At 38.4% G+C, this 22,637-nt stretch overlaps 1 protein-coding gene across 3 annotated transcripts in view; it reads left to right on the forward strand.

Moving 5' to 3' along the window:
* The window catches only part of SGIP1 (SH3GL interacting endocytic adaptor 1), a 197,344-nt gene that overhangs the window by 114,692 nt on the left and 60,015 nt on the right, over nt 1-22,637 (forward strand). For 2 of the 3 annotated variants that reach the window (XM_053655628.1, XM_053655629.1), the window contains 6 exons: nt 10,669-10,693; nt 11,606-11,657; nt 13,038-13,123; nt 15,928-16,020; nt 17,950-18,024; nt 20,177-20,677. In XM_053655628.1, coding sequence (XP_053511603.1) covers nt 10,669-10,693; nt 11,606-11,657; nt 13,038-13,123; nt 15,928-16,020; nt 17,950-18,024; nt 20,177-20,677 — 832 coding nt within the window. The remainder of the gene's footprint in view (nt 1-10,668; nt 10,694-11,605; nt 11,658-13,037; nt 13,124-15,927; nt 16,021-17,949; nt 18,025-20,176; nt 20,678-22,637) is intronic. The other variant, XM_037164907.2, reaches the window with a different exon arrangement.

Raw genomic sequence — 22,637 nt, forward strand, 5'->3', positions numbered from 1 at the left:
AAGCAAACAACCCAATTAAAAAATGGGTAAAGGACCTGAATAGACAACGCTCCAAAGAGGACAAACCTATGGCCGATAGATATGAAAAGATGTTCAATGTCACTAATCATCAGAGAAATGCAAATTAAAAACACCATAAAATACTATCTCACATCTGTCAGAATGGCCATCACCAATAAATCAACAAACAACAAGTGCTGGCAAGCGTGTGGAAAAAGGGGAACACTTTTGCATTGTTGGTGGGAATGCAGACTGATGCAGTCACTGTGGAAAGCAGTATGGAGATACCTTATATATTGTTTTATAGGGAAAGGGGAGGGGATGTGGCCCTCATAGGGGAGAAGAAATAATTTTTAGGAAAGATGAATATACCCTTAGAAGAATCAATGGTTTATGTGCTAGTTTGTCGCAAAGTTTGGCTGGGTGTGATGTTGGCTTCTGGTCTCCTCTCCTGTGATAATGGTGGACAGGAACCTGGCCCTGAGTGGGTGTGCTCAGGACCAGTGTGCAGGTTCTTGACTTTGTGTAGGAAAGATGATTTTACAATATGAGTACAGGTAAGTATGAGGATACATTGATTAATTTATTTATTTTAAGATTTTATTTATTTATTTTTAGAAGGGAGGGAAAAAGAGAGAGAAATATCAGTGTGTGGTTGCCTCTCACGTGGCTCCCACTGGGGACCTGGCCTGCAACCCAGGCATGTGCCCTGACTGGGAATGGAACCAGTGACCCTTTGGTTCACAGCCCACACTCAATCCACCGAGCTACGCCAGCCAGGGCCAGGATACATTTATTAAAGCTGGGGACAGTGAAACAAGGGAGGATTTAGCATAAAAGAACCAATAGGAGAGCCTAGACTGGGCTGCCTTAGCTCACTGGGAAGTCAGAGAAAAGACGACTTTGGGGACAGGTGCAGGGGATTAGCCTGGGACACGCTGTCAGCTGCCCATTGCCTTAGAGTTTAGGATAAGCTGCATGCCTGTGAAGAAAGAAGTGACTGGGGGGGAAGGAAGGAAAGGGAGAACATGAAAAACATGCACTGGGTCCTTTGTCTTGAGGCTTTATCTCTTTCTTGCAGGCTGTAATCTTAGGGGAGTCAATGGAGGGTTTCAGCAGAATATTCATCAGTTCTCCACATGTGCCCTTTCAGGGTCATGGTCTCCACTGATTGGTCAGTGGCAGGGCAGGGGTCTTTAGTCATTGCAGTTGGACCTGGCATAGCCCTCTTGGTTTTGCTGCTTTTCTGGGCCTGGAGCTGAAATGCAGCTGAGGCCTAGATGATGTCTCCAGGGAGGAAAGTTCACCCTAGAGGCCAGGTTCTTGTTTTCCCAATGTTGCCCCCTGCCAAGCACTCAGGGCCTTATGCCCTGGTGACCATCTGCACCTGTCTGTAAATTGCTTGGCCAGTTTGATCAGCTGTCTGTTTCAGTTTCCCTATTCCACTTGCCAAGAAATTTTCCTAGCTTCTTACTACCCTGTCTCATGATGAGCCAGTGCTCCCCATTTGATGAAAACTCCCTGGAGAAGGATTAATCCAAAAGGATCTCAATAATATCTTATTGAGATATTTGCCTAATATCTTTAGGCAAATTAAGGATGTTCAGAGGAAGCCAAGTACCTACAGTTTATGATAATCAGTATGCCTAAGTGGAATATTTTGGGGTGGTCTGTGCTTCTGCCCTTCAAGTTAAGCCAGCAGCCTAGGAATGACTGTATCAGACCCTCACAGGGAGAATTTGTGACAGCAATAATGCCTCAGAGAGCTGATGTGTGTGTAAGGTTATTCTGAGCCTTGAACTGCTGCTTCTTGAAAATACATTTCACCTTTCATGTTTTTTTTTTCCTCCCCATGCTTACACTTTTAGAGGAAAAGTCCGGTAAGAAATAATAATTTCTTTCCACATGTTGGCCAAATATTGTTTATTCTGTTTATTTTCATCATCTGCATACTTAATAATTGACTGTGTTTAACAACTAAACAAAATTTTGAATGTTAAAAACAAACCTTTGTGAACCAGGAGCAGGTCTATGGGGGAAAAAGGAAGTCGATTGCTAAGTGATTTCACCAGCTAGTTATAAAGGACCGCAGAGTAATTTTGCAAAGATTTACCTCAGCCTCAATCACAGGCATATGACCAAATATTTCAGGTACTTATTTCATTTATTGCAGCTTTTGCTTGAATTAGTCAAGCTGCATGTACATAGCATGAGGTAGGCAAAAATTTTTTGTTAATTTTTTCTTAATATACGACATGATAGCATCCATCTTGTATGAATGCTTGTGAATCTGGCCTAGAAAAGGGAAGTTACCTTTTTTTCCAGTTAATCAGAAAAGTATCTTCATGGGATAATTGCCAGCAGGAATGAGGAGTAAGGGAAGGTGGAAGAGGGCAAAGGGGAGGTAAATGGTGGCAGCAGGGGACTGGATTTGGGGTGGTGAGTGCGTGATGCTGTGACAGATGACATGTTGTGGAGTGTACACTTGAGACTGCATGGTTTCAGTAACTGGTGTCACCCCAATCAATTCGGTTTTTAAAAATGTAAAAAAAAAAAGAAATGAGCAAATGATAAGAATATAGAAAATAAATATAGAAAAATAAAGCAAACCCGTTAAAGAAAAAAATATCACCTTCTGGGGTTGTCAGAGACAGAAAAAGAGGATTTTTATAAAAGCGTAAATTACCTCATGCATGTTATTTTTTAGTTCCAGTGGATAAATTTTAGTGGCAGCACAATTCTGATATGATATACCTCTAGCTTTTTTAAACCTTAAAACAACATTCAACGAAAATTTATTCTGAGAATTTTTCTACTCAAAAACAAAAAAATTCAATATTCTCATCTCAGCTGCTGGCTTATTGGGGATATGACACAGATGACCTTGCCACTGGAAATATAAAACTATTGTTTCCATGTTAACAAGCACCAAAGTTGTGGATGATTCTCTGTAACTCACCTTAAGTGGATGCTCCAGTGAGTGCCAAACCTCTCATCCTTCCCATTGACCCAAACCTGGCATATTCTGAAGCGCCTACAGGATACGCACTTGTAGCAAGGCCATGTGATAGGAAGGAGGAGGAGCAAAAGACACAGGAAAAACAAAAATGGGATCAAAATATGGATCCAATGTCTTTGTTTCCCAAAATAAAGTCAGCACCAGTTATTAGTATTGTTATTATTACTAGACTAAATGGCCCACTTCTGAGTAATTGAGAGTCAACTATGTATCACATGCTATGTGGCATATGATATTATTGGTGCACTTTAGTAACTGTTCTTCATATTTTGCCAATTTCTCTTATTCATCTGAGTATTTCTCTGAATCATCCAAATTTGGTCACTTCAAACAATGACAAGGATGTGTGGCCTAAAATTCACCCAGGGTCCTTTTCAAATCCTGTTTTTTGTTGATTTTCCTCCTGTTGTCCTGAGAGCAGTTGTAACTGCAAGTACTCCTTTTCATTTTTAGCTGCATATCTTCAAGAAAGAGCCCTCCTCCCACTCCCTTGCTTGTTTTTTCTTTGGAAATGTCATCTTATTCATTGCTTAATCTGGTCAATTTGCAGTGATATCTTTTTTTAGTCATCTTTTGGTTTCTCTTGCCAAATGGAGTTTCAGAAGATCAACTCAACCGAATTCTATTGGACATGATAGGTATTCATTGTAATCTGACTTGTAATAGCTATAATTTGAATACATGTAATAGAAACAAATTGAAATATAGACAAACACCTCCAATGGGACGATGGAAGACAGGCTTGCCAGAGAGTCTGTCTTCACCCTAAAGTTTTAAAAATAAATAGGAATATTGGCTAGGATCAAAATAATAAAATGATCATATATACTAATTCTTTCATAGGAAATTCTCTAACATGGCTCACTGAATTTGCTATGACTAGAATATTTAAAATATCTATTTGGTGTTTTGTAGCTTTTCACACATTTTTTCTGTTTCTCCCTGGCACTGAGGATGGAGCTTCAAACACTGGGGCTGGTTATTTAATGATTTTGATGAGCAAGACAGATTATATTTGGCTACTTTTAAAAATAAATATCTGAAAACACTGACCTTCATTAGCTAAAACTAAACTATCCTAGTTAACTGAATTTATATGCAAGGACATGGGCTCAGGTATTTTCTGTAGGGATTTACATCCATATTATAAATTATATAAATTTTACAAATGAAACATTTACAAATACAACCAAATATCTGTATTCTAGAGATCAAGTTATAACTTACGTAGTATTTGCTCACTTTAAAACAGACACAAAACGCAAAAGTTATCTCTGAGGTGAACACCAAAATAAAAGTAAAGGGAAAAATAAACTGTTTTTCAAAACCTCCCAAATTTATAAGACAACCAAGAGAAATGTTGGAATTGAACAGTGAATGTTTAATTAGGAAAGCAAGAAATCTATCCAGAAAAAGGAATAGACCACTTTGAGTAATCAAGTGAAGTAATAAAAACAGCAGATGAAATTTACAGAGAGCTTATTTTATGATATAAAATCCTGCAATCAGAAACAAATTGGCCACCTGCAGATTCTGAGCCTGGGTAAGTGTTTTGTTTGGTTGTGCAGTTAAAAACAAGTTTGGTCTGCATTTAAAAATCAGAACATCTGAATTAGGAAAAAACAATATGGTGCATTTTTGTTCAATAACTCTGAGTATCTGGCAATACTAGGCCCATGTTTCTGCATGGCGGGCACAAGTGCACCCGAGTAGTGGGCAGTTCACCAGAGCTTTGTGACACACACGTGCCCTCACACACAGCAGCCCTGCTCCTTGCCCTACATACATCCGAGTTTTAGACCAGATACTGAATGAGTTTCCTTCCACCTTTGAAGAAAATCTCTTGGTGGAACAAGTACAGAATGCTAAAGGCTTCAGAGGTCATGGAAAATGACAGAAGAAACGGTAAAATAAAATTTTTAACAGGCAAAGACCCTCGTTTCTTGGCTGATAAAGATTTTGCTGTCCTTAACTTTGGCAGTGCCTATGCTAGCTTATGCTCCTTAATGGTGATAATTAACGTAGATAATTCCCTTGTATTTGACCTCTGGAGATCTCTTTCTTTTGAAGGTTTCAGATACTCTTAATTATGGACCTTGAGGCTTTCTGCATCTGACCTTTCCTTAGCTTCTAGTGGGTCTTCTGGATTCTGGCTAATGAACTTGACTATGTGACCACAGGAATTTGAACATCTGTTCTTTGAGGAAGGCATTTTGCAAATAGAGTTTCCAAAATGCTATCTTATGAGGTTGTCTTCTACTAGAAAAAAATATAGGAACTATTGATTAAAATTTAGTTTTGTAAGTCACTAGAGATTAAGATATGATAATTGGGTAGATTAACACATTGAAATTATTTTGAAAAGTGTTCTCTCTATATCAATAACATTTTTAATTTCTGTTTCTATATGGCTAGAGTCAGCACTTCATTTTGCATTATTTCTCATAATTTTCTCTTGGGGGAGCTTGTGTCACTTTTAATCTTCCCTTTTGCTTTATTTTATGTTATTTTTAAGAATGAATTGTTGCCCTGCCTGGTGTACCTCAGTGGATTGAATGCTGGCCTGCAAACCAAAGGGTCATTGGTTTAATTTCCCAGTCAGGGTACATGCCTGGGTTGCAGGCAAAGTCCGCAGTTGGGGGCATATGAGAGGCAACTACACACTGATATTTCTCTCCCTTTCTTTATGCCTCCCTTCCCCTCTCTCTAAAAATAAATAAGTAAAATCTTAAAAAAACAAAAAGAATGAATTGTTTGCTATGAAATTGAAGCTAAAATTATAAATTCCCACATTCTTAAAGGAGAATATGAGTCTAGTCATTCAAGAATTATAAAGCCTAAAACTTCATATAAAAGAGTATTTAAACTTCTCTGAAAATACAGTAAAAATTAGTGAAAGAATTTAAGCCTAAAAATAGATACTGTGTCCTTTTTTCCTAATTTTATTTAAATTACATCTATGCACATAGACAGATTTATAAGAGAGATAGAATCAAAATAGAGCAATGTTGGAAAGTAAGGCAATTAATAAAGTCTAAACTCTTACAAGGAAAATCAAGTCTATCAATATTTCTAAACTCTTGGCTACTTACAAAATTCATCTGAGGTAACCATTCCTGAACATCAGCCACAAGGACTTTTGCCTTTTAAAACTCCTCCAACAATGTCAGACTTGGTGTCCTAGGAAGAACATGATAATGGAAGATTATAGACCTTAAATTCTTTCTCTGACTGTACCCATTTGCTGGCTGTGTAGAGCAGAGCCTCACTTTCCCCCTTATATGATCAACGCAGCTGGCCTAGATATCCACAGAGGCCTCTCCGATATAAAAACTATAGGTTTTCACTTCCTGCCTATGTTCTGGAGAGTAGAGCCATCCTCTTTATTTGAGCAACCTTCTAGTTACTTTTATATATGTGCTCCTGGCCCAGATTTGGAGGTATAGCCAATAGAGGGTCCTAGGTAGTCTCTGGTAAATTCATGTGTTAGCCCCATGTTCTGAAAGTGAAATTCGAAGCATCATCTTTTTCCTCACTCATATTGTAGTCACTCTTGTTACTACAGATCAGTTCTAAGGAGGGAGAGCTCTCAGAGATTGTTGAGGTAATTGATAACCATTGTCAAAGTGTAAGCAATGAAAGAGAAATAGTATGTCTGCTGCTCGTGGTTTTCCAGACATCGTCTGGTCCACCAGTGTTCTATTGGTGCTGGACAGTTTCATTTCCCATCTGTTTTTCGCAGGGCACCTCATCTTTCCCATCACATTTCAACTCACTGGTAGAGGCTGCCCAAACCACCAGGTCAAGAACACCTAAAATTAAGTCCTCATCAGCACACATTCCATATAACAGTAAGGAAAAGAGTCAGGCAAAAAAGAGGTCTAATCCTGGTTGCTGACTTTTGGAGACTCCAATTTAGGCCCTAATTATGAGGGAAATGCATTATTCTTATGATGTTTGTTAACACCCTTTTGTGTGAGGGATTAGTTTTCCCTTTATTACTTATTGTCCAAAACTCCCCTCCTTAAAAACTCCTTATGTGAAGATATCAAAATTTCTGTACATATCCACCTTGTCTTTGTGTGCACATAACTTGAAACTAGTACATCTCCACGAACAAAGTTGTATTGAGATGCAATGGACAGATTCTCTTTAGAGTTCTCCAGAACTTCCTTATGTTTTCAGTGAGCCACAAACACAATAACTACCCATCTTCCTTTGGCCTGATTACTTAGGGTGCATGTTTGGTTAGCTGTTTAGGAAGCCTTCTGTTACCCAAGCCTGTTGACTGATCCATCATTCTCTGACTAGGTGTCTGTTCTCTCTTCCTTTTTGCTGATCACAGAGGCGCAGCCCGGTAAGAACTCTCAACATTTTTACCTTAAATGTGTGTAGAGAAAACTGCTGCCAAGGCCAGGTGGTCAGGTTGGCTTCTCATCAAATGTACGATAGCTCAGTATGAATGAATGAGGCAGGTGAATGCCATTTACTGGTTGGAAGTGTCTGGTACTATACATGTCAAGAACATAGTTTAAGACTATAAGAGCAATTTTCCATAACAAACTAAATTAATATATCCTAACTCCTAGGGCTAAATTTCAGAAATGTGTGTATATATGCAAGGTGTAGAGATTGGCCAGAATGCACCATAGAAGTTTATAGCAAAGTGATACTGAAGATTAAGAAAACTGTAAAGGAAATGAGGAAATAATTTTTAAAGTACATGGTTTTTAAGCCTGAATAAGTCCCTGGACCATGAGTTTCATCGTTCAGTATACACTGGTACATAATAATGCACAATCACAGTTTCCATCTGAGAGGACTAGATATGCTTACAAGTCAATATGCCTGGACTGTCACATAATTCTATATGTCATCACTGAAGACAAATCAGTACTAGTTTACATTGTTCAAAATAAAATCTCAGTCATTTTCCTCAGTGTGAAGGATATGATGTATTCAAAGCAATAAAATAAGGGTCTTTGCTATGTTTGAAATGACCCCCATCTGTCTGGTCAGTCCCTTGAAAGAGGAAATGGAACTGAAAACCATGCCTTCTGAAATATCCCTAGGTCTGTGTCAGTTCAATTAATCAATTATTATTTGAGGCAAACACTCTGCTCTAGCTGAGAAACTGGCAGTTCTCTGTTTGAACCACTTGGCTGAGGATCAAAGAAAACAATACCTGCAGGTGTGGATCATCTCAGGTAACATCTCAGATTATAAATTACTCTTTTTTAAAAAAAAAGAAAGTGAATTAACCAACTCAAAATGAAGGAAATCTATTCACAATCTACCAATAATGTTAATCACTGGAAGGAAAACGGGTTCGCTTGGTGAGGAGAAGGTTTTTTGATTCAATGGGCTTTTTTCCTGAGTGTGGTTTGTGTGGTCGAAATCACCTTAACCTTGGTTTGGATTCGTCACGCCGCAACATCGACGCCATCAAAACCTGTGTGCCAGCTCCAGCTGACAGTGGGACTTTCTTTTCTGTTGCTGCTGACTTGCTGCTGCTCAGTCAAATATTTGTTTCTTTCTAAATTGATATTATTTTATTCTTCCTAATTTCTAAACAAGACTTTTCTTGCCTATTTCTGCCATGTCTTCCTGCACTTAATGAGTGATTGTTCATTCATGAGAAGTATTTACTAAAAATGTTACAGGGGCTTCTGTGTAGGGCCTCCTAATAGTAACTCTATTGAATGGATACACCAGGAATCAATGAATACAAAAGAAGCTTTGCTCCTTTCTTGGTGTCATTAAGTACCACATTTTCAGTATATGTGCTGCCGAAGCGAGCACTAAGTACCACATTTTTAATGAAAGGTGTGAAACAGAAAGACTGAAAGCTCTTCAGTGCCGCCTCTGCAGCCCTCTACTTCCTGGATCTCAGGTCCCCCAGTACTAGAGGGGCACCGTTCCCTCAGTGCCAGCCTCATGATTGCCTACTTAAAATTAGAGCTCCCGGGCCTCTTCCTTCAGACCTTAGTAATAAAAATATGACCAGCTGAGTCTCCATACCTAGAAAAACATTTTAATGCCACTTAAACAATGTGTTATTATTTTTGTCTATACAGTCTTATTTTCCAAAAGCCAACCTTTATCCAAACTCCTGTAATGACTATAGCTGGTATAAATTACCATGTTTATTTAAGTATTTATTTATCAGTGTAAATAAATACATATTAATATAATTAAATTTATTGATTTATTAAAATAAATTTTATATAGTTACATATTTAATTTGTTAAAACAAATGAACTGTATTTTAGAAATTGTTACTCACAACATAATAATTCTCTATGTGGCACACACACAGGTTGTGTTATTAAGCAAGACAAGACAGAAAATACAGTTTGAGAGACTGGGCTACTCATTAAGAAAACATCTAGTGGATCCTTATTCAGATTGAAACTGTTCCTTTATCATAAATGAGTTCAGAATAAGACTAAAAGTTCTGAAAAACCCTTAGGGAAAAGAGAAAGAAGATTCTTGTATTGCTATATCTTGCCCTGTTATTGATGTTATCATTTGCAAGAAAATATATATCTCTAACCACTAGGCAGAGCCTTCACCAAAGTAGGAAAGTAGAAAAGAATGTTTGTTTGATGACCACTCACCAAAGTCTTTTTTTTAAATTTATTTAATTGTTCAAGTACAGTTTTCTGTCTTTTACTCCCATCCCAGCCCAAAGTCTTGGTCACACCATTGGAAATACTTTCCTAGACTTTCACTCCGCCCCGAAACCCCACAGCTCTGTGGGCCCTGTCATTCTCCTAAGCAGCTCTGTCAAGCCACGCCCCACCCATGGTTCCACCTGTTCAAGGGTCTATTTTTCTGGAAGCACCTCATGCTAAGAACCTTTCAAGGAGGTTTTTTAATCAACCCTTTTTATGTGATCAGTCCTTCTGTTATCAAAATAAGTTTCTCCTAGGGCAATATAAAAGGTATAAATGGCCTTCTCAGGTTACTTGTGTCTGGCCTACTTGCATTCCAGCAGTATCACAGTGCCTTGAGCTAAAGGAATGACCCCCAACTGGTAGAACAGTGGGCCAGGTAGCAGGCAAGTGGAAGAAATTGGGGTTGGGGGACCAGGAGGGGAGGATGGAATTTCCTGGCCCTTGCATAAAACAGCTGCAAAATCAGTGGCAATGCCCCGAAGGTTTCCTTTCCAGTGACATTTGCCACTTATATCACTAAAAATTGCATTAGTAAACTATGACTATTTCTACTAACTTATGGGCCCCATCTGATAAGAGCAGACAGTACTCCTACTATATTCTATGACTTTCAAACATTAAGTGTAAATTAAGTTTGGATTTACTTTCTCATCTGCTAAACTTCTGTATTGTATTTTAATAGAATATTTAATATGTACATTAATTTACCAAATCTATACAGGTAAGGGATTTTTATAGTTCAGCAGACATGATTTACTCTCCCTTTCTCTCTATAATCCTAACTAAAATGAAAAACTGATTTATATGAATGTGTCTACAATCTCCAACTTGAATGTGATTCTGAGAAAAATTTTATTTTTCACCATCTGCATTTCTTTGAGTTCAGTTTAATTGCAATAACAGAAATATACATATTGTACATAACGTATATGTGGTCTTAAACCTTATAGTGTCTATTTCTAATTCTAGGGTGCAATTAAAAGGAACTTGTCCAGTAAGTATACCAAAAGTAGAGTATAATTTAAAAAAAGGAATAAGTTCCTTGGATCTTGGAGCCTATATACATTTAACTTATATATTTTGGGGCTTGATTTTTAAGACTTACAAATATCTTTTACAGCAAAGAAATCTTGTAATGATAAAGGGTTTTGTGGGGTCTGAATGATTAATGTTTAAATTCTGAAAATGAATATGTTTTTGGAAAACTTTGTTATTTTCTTCCTATATTTGTGAACTCTTGCTGTATCATTTAACTTTAGAAATGAAGTTTACCAAGTACATACTTGGTCACAGGGGTAGAAAGAGGAAGAGGGAAGAAGGAACTGAAGATAGATACAATTACTCATTCTTGTGTTATTTGATATAAAAATCTTAGTCAGCCAAGGTTATATGCAATAGGTTATAATATATATAGGGCATGATTTTCCTTGGCTGCATACAGCACATTCTAGGCGATTCTAAATTCATGTTTCCTGGTTAAAGGTATAACATTTTCTTGGCATTTTAAGCAAAGGACAAGCAGAGAATGGTGGATTTATGTACTACATACATATGGCCTGGCTTAGCAGTGTCTTATGGTACTTGGGAAGCAGACATTTGAAGAATGGCATGTTACTCCATTAGCTCTACATTATTCAAATCATCTATTTGATGGCTCATCATGGAAATTCATTTGGTTGGTTAGGTTTTACAAATGCCAGAGAAAATGCTACTACTAGGCCTAATATGAGATTGTTGAATTGCTGGGGGTGAGTGTTTATTTTCTGGATTTGTTTTGCAAAGCTTTCATGTTGAGTTGCTTATTAATGGGACTCAAATCTCTATGTGTTTCCAAACATAGCTCATAAGACAGATAAGTAAGAAATGGTAAAATATGCCTAAAAAGTTTCTTTGTCCTGTACATCAGGTGAAGAAGTGGCCAGACCCAGGCGGTCCACACCAACTCCAGAACTTATAAGGTAAATGTGAAAGCACACTAACCCTTACAATATCAGCACTTACCTGTTATACCTGCACACTCTCACTTCTTCTGATTGATGTGAAAGATGTTGGTTGTGTTTTATGCAAGGCATCGTCCTGACTGTTAACAATTTAGCCAATCTCATTTGGGCTGAACTCTCAGGTCCTCTTTTGAAAAGGAACTACCCATATGTGTAAGTCCAGGGCATGATTCAAACGTTATCATTTCTTATGAATGCAGCCTGAGGGAGACCTTTAAGAAAATACTCTGTAGTCATCTACGGTAATTGTCTATCAGAATGTGCAGTCCCCTCACTAATGGGAGGGTTGAAAGTCTATATGAAGAAGTCCTTTAGGATCTCAAATGCTAAACTGAAATATGATTACATTTCCTTATGAAGAGTAGCCTGTTTAATTGGGTACAATTTCATGATACAGTCCATCTGCCACACACCAAAGGAATCTTCTGTTCTGTTTTTGTTTTTGGCAAAACATTGTATTTTATACTGTGTATTTATTAGATTAAGCATGTACTGTACAACTGGACATTGTTTTCAAAAATACTCTTATTTAAAAACTGAATCTTTTACATTTTCTTTCCTCCAGCCTCTCCTCTCCCCACTTTACCTCTTACTTCCCACCACAACACAGAGAACTCATTAGGATCAGTCTGGGGAAGAAATAGGGAAGATTACAGAACCTCTTGTTAATAATCTGTTTAAGTAACAATGTGGGGAAAGAATGAGAGTTTAATTTATCCTCCTTTCCCCCTGATTTCTCAATACTCTTTTTTTTCTTTCTGAGATGTGCTGTATTAAGGTATTAGGAGGTTATATATAACTGATCTGTTGAATAGGAGGGATAGATTCCATTAAAAGCTGGTAGACCCAGTTTTTTATTCAAACATGAACTTTCTGGGTTGCTTATCACTTAGGCTCCCCATGCCTGACTTTCACAAATTATTATATAAATTGCGTTACCTACAACACAGAAATGTGGTAAAGACAAATATCAGTGGTTTTGGATATCTTAAGGTGCTTTGCAATAAACTTATCTCTAGTGTTATTTCTTCCAGGTGTGGAGAATCATGATGCTTTGAAAGAGTTTCTCTCCTCCAGCTTATTGAATCAGCACCATGGTCCCCCAGTGAGAACAAGGGATCTCATACCCTATCAATTCTCTTGTCTGTAATACTTTTGACATCCTTATACATACCTTCCAGATGTACAGCAACTTACATACATGCATATATACCTACACAAGTACACATGTACACACACACCTGCTGCCTTACTGTGAAAAGGGTATGAAAGCTTGTACATGTTTCCCAGCATTAACATTCCTTTTCTCTCTGTTTTGCTTTAATGTATATGATTTAGCAAAAAACCTCCTGATGACACTGTGGCCCTAGCTCCCCTCTTTGGCCCACCATTAGAATCAGCCTTTGATGAACAGAAGACAGAAGGTAGGGAAAACATATCTATCTATAGACTTTCTTTCTTTTCATTAGCTTTCCTCAAGAAAATATATGTGTTTTGAGAAATATTTTTAATGTAGCATCAAATCTCTAGTAGCTATGTTTGGTAATATAAAATGGTTTTTAAAATATCATTTGATTTAAGAGCACTATGGTACATACATGATAAAATGTTATTTTTTCTAGGATCCATTGTTGAGGTAAATTAAATTTAAGCATTAAGGATAATAATTGAAAACATAATGAGAACACTAGGCTACTGTAACAAAGAGATGTCCAAAGTACAGGGAATTCAACAAGAATTCAAACAGTTTTGTTCGTTTCACGTTAACGGTCTCAGAGCGAACAACGTGGGGCTGCAGGGCTGCTCTGCTGTTCTCAGCATGTGGCCTTCATCTCTGCTCCAGCTCTCATCGTCTTCCAGTCTGAAGGAAGGGGGTGGGGGTGGGAAGGGCCAGTGGACCTTGCTGCCATTTCCTGGAAGAGCAAAATCTGGAAGAGACATCACTTCAACCAGAGCCCATCATAGACCATTTAGTGCCGCAGGGCCAGCTAACACTCTTTAACTAGGAAGAAATGGAGAGAATATGCTGGAAAAGAGCTAACAGTCTCCCATACCTGGACATTTTTTAATGACTCAGGAATATAAACCAAAAAACCCCCTAAATCCTCCTTAGTGAATTGTCTACGATGTAGTTCCCGCAATGAAGTTAGCAGTTGTCTTACTAACTTACCGTGATCATCTTCTTCTTATAGACATGATTATGTAGTGACTGAAGACAGGATTTGATCTGTGTCATTTGACTCCCCCTATTATAGGAATTTCATAACTACATGGAAACCAGATATACAAAATAGAAAACAGTTCTTAAAAATCAAGGTGGGGTTTGACATCGAATCAATTTAAGAAATGCTGCTTTACATCTTTAAAGAATGTTTACTTTCCTATTAAAACAAAACAGTGCTAAGACCATCTTTGCAGTTCATCATAGAGGAAAGATGCACCCTGGACTTGTCCATGACCCTGGCTTAATTGTTCTTTGGGTGGTTTTAGCCCCAGACATTCTCTAAAGTTCCAGCGTTTGCAACAAGCACACTAACCCTTATAATACCAGCACTTACCTGTCATACCTGCACACTCTCACTTCTTTTGATTGATTTTCTATCACTAGTTTAAAAGGACAAGGGGAAATATATGTATTTTGGAGTCAAGTATGCATGGTTGGAGTCAGATCTTAGCTTCCCTAATTTGCTCTTGGGCAAGTTATTTAATTGCTTTAATTTTTGGTTTCTTCTCTGAAAATGGTACTAATACCAACTACGTGGTGGTGTTGTGAAGATTAAATACATATAATAATAGCTGTGGGCCTCATGGTAAATGTTTTATGTACATTTTGTATATATCATATTTATATCCTCCTTAAAAAGTCCTTTTAGTAACTCTCTGAGATTGCTCTTCTTATCAATACACTAAAGGAAGGGAAACTCAGAAGTTAAAGGACTTGCCCAAAGTCTACAGTAAATGTAGAAGCTGGATTCAAATCCACATCCAACTCACTCTCCAGCTTGTGTTTTATAACATAACGAATTACAATCAGTATTTACGTAGCTCCTGGCACATGATAGGTGCTGGGAATAGCTCTTTACAGGGTTATCATAGCAATTTAAAAAATCAAAAGGAGGAGACAAAAGACATAGAAGACCCCTGGCCAGTTCCTCAGTTGGTTGGAGCACTGTCCCATACGCCAAAAGGTCATGGGTTGTATTCCTGGTCAGACCACAGACCTAGGTTGCAAGTTCAATCCCTAATCAGGGTGCATACAGGAGGCAACCGATTGATGTTTCTCTCTCACATAGACATTTCTCTGTGTTTGTCTGTCTCTCTATTCATCCATCCCCCTCTTTCTCTAAAATCAATAAAAACATATGCTTGGGTGAGGATTTTAAAAATATATATATAAGAAACCTTAGATTGAGAGCCCTGGCTGGTGTAGCTCGGTGGATTGAGTGCGGGCCTGCGAACCAGAGTATCGTGGTTCAATTCCCAGTCAGGGCACATGCCTGGGTTGCAGGCCAGTTCCCAGCAGGGGACCCACAAGAGGCAACCATACATTGATATTTCTCTCCCTCTCTCCTTCCCTTCCCCTCTAAAGATAAATGAACAAAATATTTAAAAAAAGAACCTTAGATTCAATATGCTTAGGCTCACTGCCTAAGTGTCATGATTTAACTGGCAATACTTTAGATGTCTAAGCACATGCTTATTTTTCTGGTTCTCTTAAGATATTCACCAAATACTCTTAGTTAACTTAATTTCTCTCCACGATGCTGTGAAAGTTTTATTTAAAGACCCAGTAAGGTCCTTTAAAAATACAAACCACTGTATAGAACCCAGGCATTTTAATTCTTGAAGCAGATTCTTAACAAACTTTAGATAAGCCAACATAAGGCTCATTTTCATGGGGTCAATGCCTGGATTTTCAAATGGCTGAGCCAGTACATTCCTAATGTCCTTAAGTGACCAAGCGGGAAGAAAATGCAATTTTTATTTAGCTATATGTAAACACACAGACACCCTCCTGTACACATACAAACACACACACCTCACTCCTATTTCCATTCTCTGCTCGAAAAGAACAAGAAGCAGCACATTCCTAAATTAATTTGCTAGTCCTGAGGCAGGAGAGAAATAATTGTGTGAAGCTCAATTTTAAATTGAAATGTTAACTTCTAAAATCTAGGAGCATTTCTTTTTAAACTCACCCTGGAAAAATTTTTTTTTATGTTTCCAGTTCTTTTAGATCAGCCTGAGATATGGGGTTCAGGCCAACCAGTTAATCCGAACATCGAGTCGCCAAAGTTAACAAGGCCTTTTCCCACTGGAAGTAAGTTATGTGCCTGCTCTGTCTGGAAAAATAAGTGACTCATTTTACTGTCTGTCTGCATAGTGAAATTAGGCAACTCTTAGAAAGTCTACGTAAGCAACACTCAGAATGTATAATATTCAGAAGAGATATTATTCTAATAGGCTTTAGAGTTAAATGGACCAAGGGCAGGTTGTCAAGGCAGAATAACATTAATAAAGTAAAATTATTAACTTTGGATAATAGTCTCTTCTGACATCTCATAGGCTTACTTATTCATTCATTTAGTCATTCATTCAGAATGTATATGTAAGAGGGAAAAGCAAGTGAACTAAAGAGCCTACTATGCTCCAGGCATGGGCTATCACACAACACAGAGGTATCACACAGCCTCAAGTCAGGTGTGGTTTCTTTTAGATACGCAGAATAACTGAGGCTGCATAGGAGAGAAAGGACACGTGGAGAGGGAAGAATGATAATTGGAGAGCAACACAAATGATGCTGTATGATAGAGAGAAGCTGAGACGGGAGAGCTACACAAGTTAATCTCAAAGCAGGGCTATCAGCCCAGCTCATTCCAGCATGCCCCTCTTCTACTCCAGGCAGCCGGGAAAGGAGATGCTGAAGATCTTTACAGCCCTTTCCCTGCAGTGGGCGGGGTTATCTGGACTGAGCCGATTGCTCAGTCAGTCAAGCCACCGGTCTGATGGATTTATCAAGTTCTCGTTTCAGTGGAGTTAATATAGCGAATGTGCATGTAGAAAACACGCCTTAAAAATCTCATGGGAGGAAGATTGGATCCCAGAGAAAGGTGTTTGAGGGTGGAGGGAGGATACAGAGGATATTTTTACTCTGTGAGGAGCACACACACAAGAGCAAACACAAACCAATTAATATAATACTTTTTCCAGTTCAGCACCCCCAGGGTTCTGTTTTTGGTGCCTAAAAATAGTCATAGGGATTAACCAAGGATTCCTAATCAATAGGACAAGAGGTTTTTTGTTGGATATGTTGCTATAAACCACATAATCCAGTCTTTCCAAGGATATTTCCTTCATAAAATAGGGAAAAACATAAATAATTTTTTTAAACTTGAACTTTCAAAGATGTGTTTTCAAAGGATTAGAACCCTAGTGGCATGAATTCTTTGGATATACCAAATATGGCCAGTGACAAGAAAACATTCATTTAAAGAAAGAATAAGAAAAAAATGTACCTATTAAAGCTGTAAGTCCCAGTTTTGCCCACAAAATGACAAGTCCAGTTTAAAAGGGTTGGGGCCATAATACAATACATTTTCTATCTTCAAGGGTTTTTCAGCTGTGATTTTTACCAAAGTAACTTGTTCGTTCTTCCTTGGTCCAAACCAGTTTGCTTCAGGCTTTCAAAAATATACTAAAATTTAAAACATATAACTTAGAGAAATCTTTCCAGACTCAATCCATATAAAACAATGTGACCCAGTCTTTGCAAAGACTGGATATAATATCCTGACTGTATTAAAAACCTCTCATGGAGCCCCCTCCCAAGCTGTTCTCATTTCCGTGCTCACACATGGGTTGTAATCGTGTGTTAACATGATACTCAATAGTCCAGTCAGAAATTCCTTGAGGGCAGAGACTCCTTTTACTCAACCCTGTGTACATAGTTCCTAGTACGTGACGTAGGAGGTTCGTCAAATAAAGTAATGAAAGAATAAAATAATAATGTTATTATGGTTATTATCTTAAACCTTTTTGGTAAATTATTATTATCGCGAAGTAGAAGAATGTGAATGGGACTTGTATCAGTTCCTTAGGTTTGAGTTTTTTAAAAAATTACACTATTAGTGGCCATTCCACTTCCAAGAACAAGAATATGAATGCAAGCCTAAATCCTGCTTCTCTGCAGAATATTGTGTAACTGACGGAGAAAGTAACCAGTAATGCCGGGCTCCTCCTCTCTTTGCAGCCCCTCCACCACTGCCGCCGAAAAATGTCCCAGCCACCCCACCCCGAACAGGCTCCCCACTCACGGTCGGACCAGGTAAGCTGTAGTTCTTTCTGTTCTGGGATGATGTGGCAGTCAGAACAGTATCCCAGACCTCAACATGCCCAAAATGTGTTGAAAGCTACAGACTAGACTAACATGAAAATATCTGCATTTAGTTTTATTTACTTCCATTACAATCTACCATGAAGACCCATTTTAAAGAATTACTTTCAAGTTTCACAAAAAAGATGCACTTTCCCAACTAATCTTTCTGTGTATATTATTGCTGCATGAGGGCCATATTTACCTGTAAAATGAAAGACAAAAACCTCAGTATCAAAAGTCATTGTTTAATTTTGTCACTTCATTGGATCTCATTTTAATCATATGCAAATTAATAGTCTCAAGACATAGTTTGTAATTTTCCAAGAACAGATAAACTTTTTTCCAGAATTAAAATGATTTAGTCTACCAAAATATAAAATGGTTCCCAGGCTGTGCATTATACTGGTAAGCTTGGGTGGTAGGAAATTTTTTTCCCGGTAATTATAAAATTACTTATTATCCCCTGGCAAAAAGGTGTGCAAAGATGATGAAATATTGCAAGCAATTGCTGCATGCCTTTAGATAGATAATTTCTAAGGCACATCTTTATTTTCTATTAAAATCAATACTAAATATTCATACAGTTTATAATCTACCTGGTCTTACTGGGCTACCAAGTCAAAAGCAGTGATAGTCATTTCATGTGTCTGGGCTTGTAGAATGTGGTTCTTTATCACCTTTGGACTTCTGTTGCAGCTTCATCCTTTACTATTTGCACAGTCTGGTGAGTTCGATAGCTGCAGAGTGGGCTATTTATCAACAAGAGCAAATGTAGTACGTAGTCATTTATGAAATTTATGTTGACTCAGACCCAACAGGCAGTCATCCAGGGTGTCATAGGAAAGGTATTTGCAAGTTCAGATTGTTTTGGCCCCTTGGATCTCTTCTATTAATACATTAGATATAAATAAAACTACTATAAAACTATAAATATTGCAGGTTGTGCAAACTGCTATCTGTAGCCTTGGAAACTTGAATGTTAACTCCTTTCAAATGTGGAATATGGAAGGACTAAGCTGCTTCTTGTAGCCAAAGGGTTATTTAAAGGTAAAGTGGCTTCTGTTCATTGCCTTGTAATTATTTAAGTAATAATTTTTAATTTGAATAACCTCAGTTTTTAAAAAATATACTTCCCCACACAGCAGTTGTTATCAAATCTTTTCCTGCCAAGCTATAGAAGGTAGTTTTTACTTTTTTCTTATATTATTGGTAAGACAAAAAGAATAGCTAACGTTTAAGCAAAACATAAGTTTCTGCCTCATGTCTTCAGATATGTGTCACAGCTATGCGTCTGATGTTAATTGATTAGGTGTGATAACAAAATTATACAGATATTTTTATGGTTTTCTTCCTTGTTAAATAGGTATATGTGTTCTAATAAGTAGCAGTATATGTCTTCTCAATAACTTATATGTGGGTTGTATGTGGGGTATGTAAATACCCATATATGGGTATGTAAATACATATGGGGGGATATCCCTTTACATAACCTTTGTACTGTGTTTCTGGTATACTTAAGGTGGAAGATACACAGCTAACTATGATGTGCAACTTTTTTTAAACTAGCAGATATTATAATTAGTTTTGCCAAACATTTTAACTTAATATGCTAGAGTAGATAATCATTTTCAAATATGAGGGTGACTTTCAGCTATCTAATTTTTATTGTATTATATGAATTTCAGTGGGCCAGATTTTCACAAGGGACCTCCCTTTTGGAATTTGCCATTCCAAAGCCTATACTTCCCTGTAACCCTAGCACTGCGTTCTCAAAGTGATCACAGTGCTCTGTCCTGAGCAGCCCTTGAGAGCGGCAGCGTGCTCAGCACTTCCGATGAGGGAAATAGTAGCTAACTGGGGTCACCCTGCAAAAAGGGAAATAATCACATAAAAAATGATGCTCACATCCTGGAGGGAATGTGAGCTCTCCTCTCCCCTTCAGCTCTGATCAAGATATTTTTACCTCATGAAATATTCCCAGTGAGGTGCCCTGAAAGGCAGTCTACTTACCAGGTTTGCCTACCCTCTCCCACCTCACCCTCCATACAAATGATATTTACAAACATCAACTAAAGCTCAAAACCAACTACTTCAACCACAGGAGATGACCGGTCAGCCACAGAGATCAAAATTGAAAAGCTACCATCAATCAATGACTTGGACAGCATTTTTGGCCCAGTGTTGTCCCCCAAGTCTGTTGCTGTTAATGCTGAAGAAAAGTGGGTCCATTTCTCTGATACGTCCCCGGAACACGTTACTCCGGAGTTGACTCCAAGGGAAAAGGTTGTGTCCCCACCAGCTGCATCAGACAACCCAGATGACTCCCCAGAGCTGGGCCCTCCGAGCCCTCCAGGCCCCCCAGGTCCTCCAGGACCCCCTGGTCCTCCTCGAAATGTACCATCGCCACTCAATTTAGAAGAAGTCCAGAAGAAAGTTGCTGAGCAGAGCTTCATTAAAGATGATTATTTAGAAACAATCTCATCTCCTAAAGATTTTGGGTTGGGACAGAGAGCAACTCCGCCTCCCCCTCCACCACCCACCTACAGAACTGTGGTTTCGTCCCCCGGACCTGGCTCGGGCAGTGGTACGGGGACCACCAGTGGTATGTCTTACTGTCTGAGTGTGCTTCGCGTGACCGGGAATGGCTGTGGCTGCTGCAGTTGAGCACGCCCTCCTGCCTGGCTGCTGGCTTTAGAGCTTCGGTCATCCCTCCTTTGGTCTGGGTGTCCTGTGGCCCTGTGGCATGTCCTAGCCCATCGAATGCTGGCAGTCATAGTGCAAGTCTGTGGATGTGTTCTGCCCTGCCCTCCCAGCCCTGAGGAGTGCCCACCCTCCCCGCTGCAGTTAGGAAGTATAAGTTTTTAAACAAAGCTGTGATGTCATTGTTTGGAATTCAGGCAAGTTCTAGAGACACAGATTTCACAGCCAGTAAGTTTCATGTTAAATGTCAGATTTCCTTGTCAGATGTTTCTACAAGAGCCCTAGTTTTGCTTTGTTTTGTTTTGTTTTTAATTTGTTTGCTTTTCAGCTTTATTAAGGTATAATTCACAAATAAAATTATAAGATAAGGTATATAACATGAGGATGCAATAGACATGTATATTATAAAAGGACTCCCCCATCAAGTTAATTATCACATCCATCACCCCACCTGTCTACCTTTTTTTTTTTTTTTGGTGAGAACATTTAAGTTATACTCTTAGCAAATTTCAACTATACAATACAGTGTTATCAATGATACAATATAACCACCAGGTTATACATTATATTGTCAGAACTTTTTTATCTTATAACTGAAAGTTTATATTTCTTTTTCCCAAAGACCCTGGTTTTTATAAATCAATGTGGGGATTTTTTTCTTCTATTTTTCTCTCCTTCCTTTCTTGCTTTTTTTTTTTTTTTGTGAGGAGAGAACCCTCTAATTTATTTCAGGAAAAAAAGAGTTTGCAAAGGAGATTTTAGGAGACAGCAAGAATGAAATACCTCACTGCATCCCCAACCTAATCAAGCTGTCACTAAAGACACATTATTCTCTGATTCCTTTTGATGTGCTCGTCAGCCTATCATGTCAATTCTAAGAGTGGTGACAGGTGATAGGAAAGTGCATCAAAAATGTATGTTTTGGAACAACTTGTGCACATGTTGACACTGAGTCTGATTTTTTGGTTTTTCTTATGCAAAGCTTCATTTTGCATTCTGTAATTACAAAAGGATGGGAATCCCTGCCATACATACCAAAGAAAAATCAAGATTTTTCTAATGCATCTCCTTCTATATTATTTATCCCACTGGTGCACGCGTTTGCCTGGCAAGACTCTCTGGTGCCCATGGGGTCAGTTATGCCCCTTTCTGGGGGTGCCATGCGCTGCTGATTCTTTATTTGCTTTGAAAAAGGATACCAAGTTGAAGTCATTTAGATCTAGTGAAAGAAAGGCATCGATCTCTATCCTAACAGTCAGCCATCATCTCTGCCACTTTCGGTGGAGTATCTTTCAGTGCTTGCTCTGAGCATGCCAGTTCCTGTGTGTTTTAAATGAGAGCATCCAAGCTGACCAAGGAGAGGGCTGCGGATTCCCTTGTACCACACGCGGAATCAGTGTTTATAACATTAAGTGGGCCTCCTGTGCTCCCCCTCTCACTAAAATAGGGAAACTATTCAACACTCAGATAAGTTGGGAAATGTGTTAAAGCAAAAGCGGAATTTTTTTTTAACCATAGGACCTCTGAGGGCCTTTATTTGGTCAGTAATAGCAACAGATATATTTCTTGTCCTGGCATCATGCCAAGTGCTTTATGCATATTATTTTATCCTCACAACTTCACCTGGTAGGTACTCTTACTTCCCCCATTTTACAGATGAGAAAACAGGTTCGGAGGTATCTAGTGATTTGCCCAAGTTTACTCAGCTAGAGGTGACAGACTTGGGATTCATACTGAGGTCTGTCTAATCCAGAGCCCGAATTCATAACCGCTGTTATCTACAGGCACTCTTCTAAGGTTTAGTTACAAAATATCTCAAACTTACTCGATGACTGACACCCAGCTGTAAGCCACTGTATCAT

The sequence above is a fragment of the Artibeus jamaicensis genome, unplaced genomic scaffold, assembly GCF_021234435.1.
Source record: "Artibeus jamaicensis isolate MK-2021 breed Jamaican fruit bat unplaced genomic scaffold, CSHL_Jam_final scaffold_1019, whole genome shotgun sequence".
NCBI lineage: Eukaryota > Metazoa > Chordata > Mammalia > Chiroptera > Phyllostomidae > Artibeus > Artibeus jamaicensis.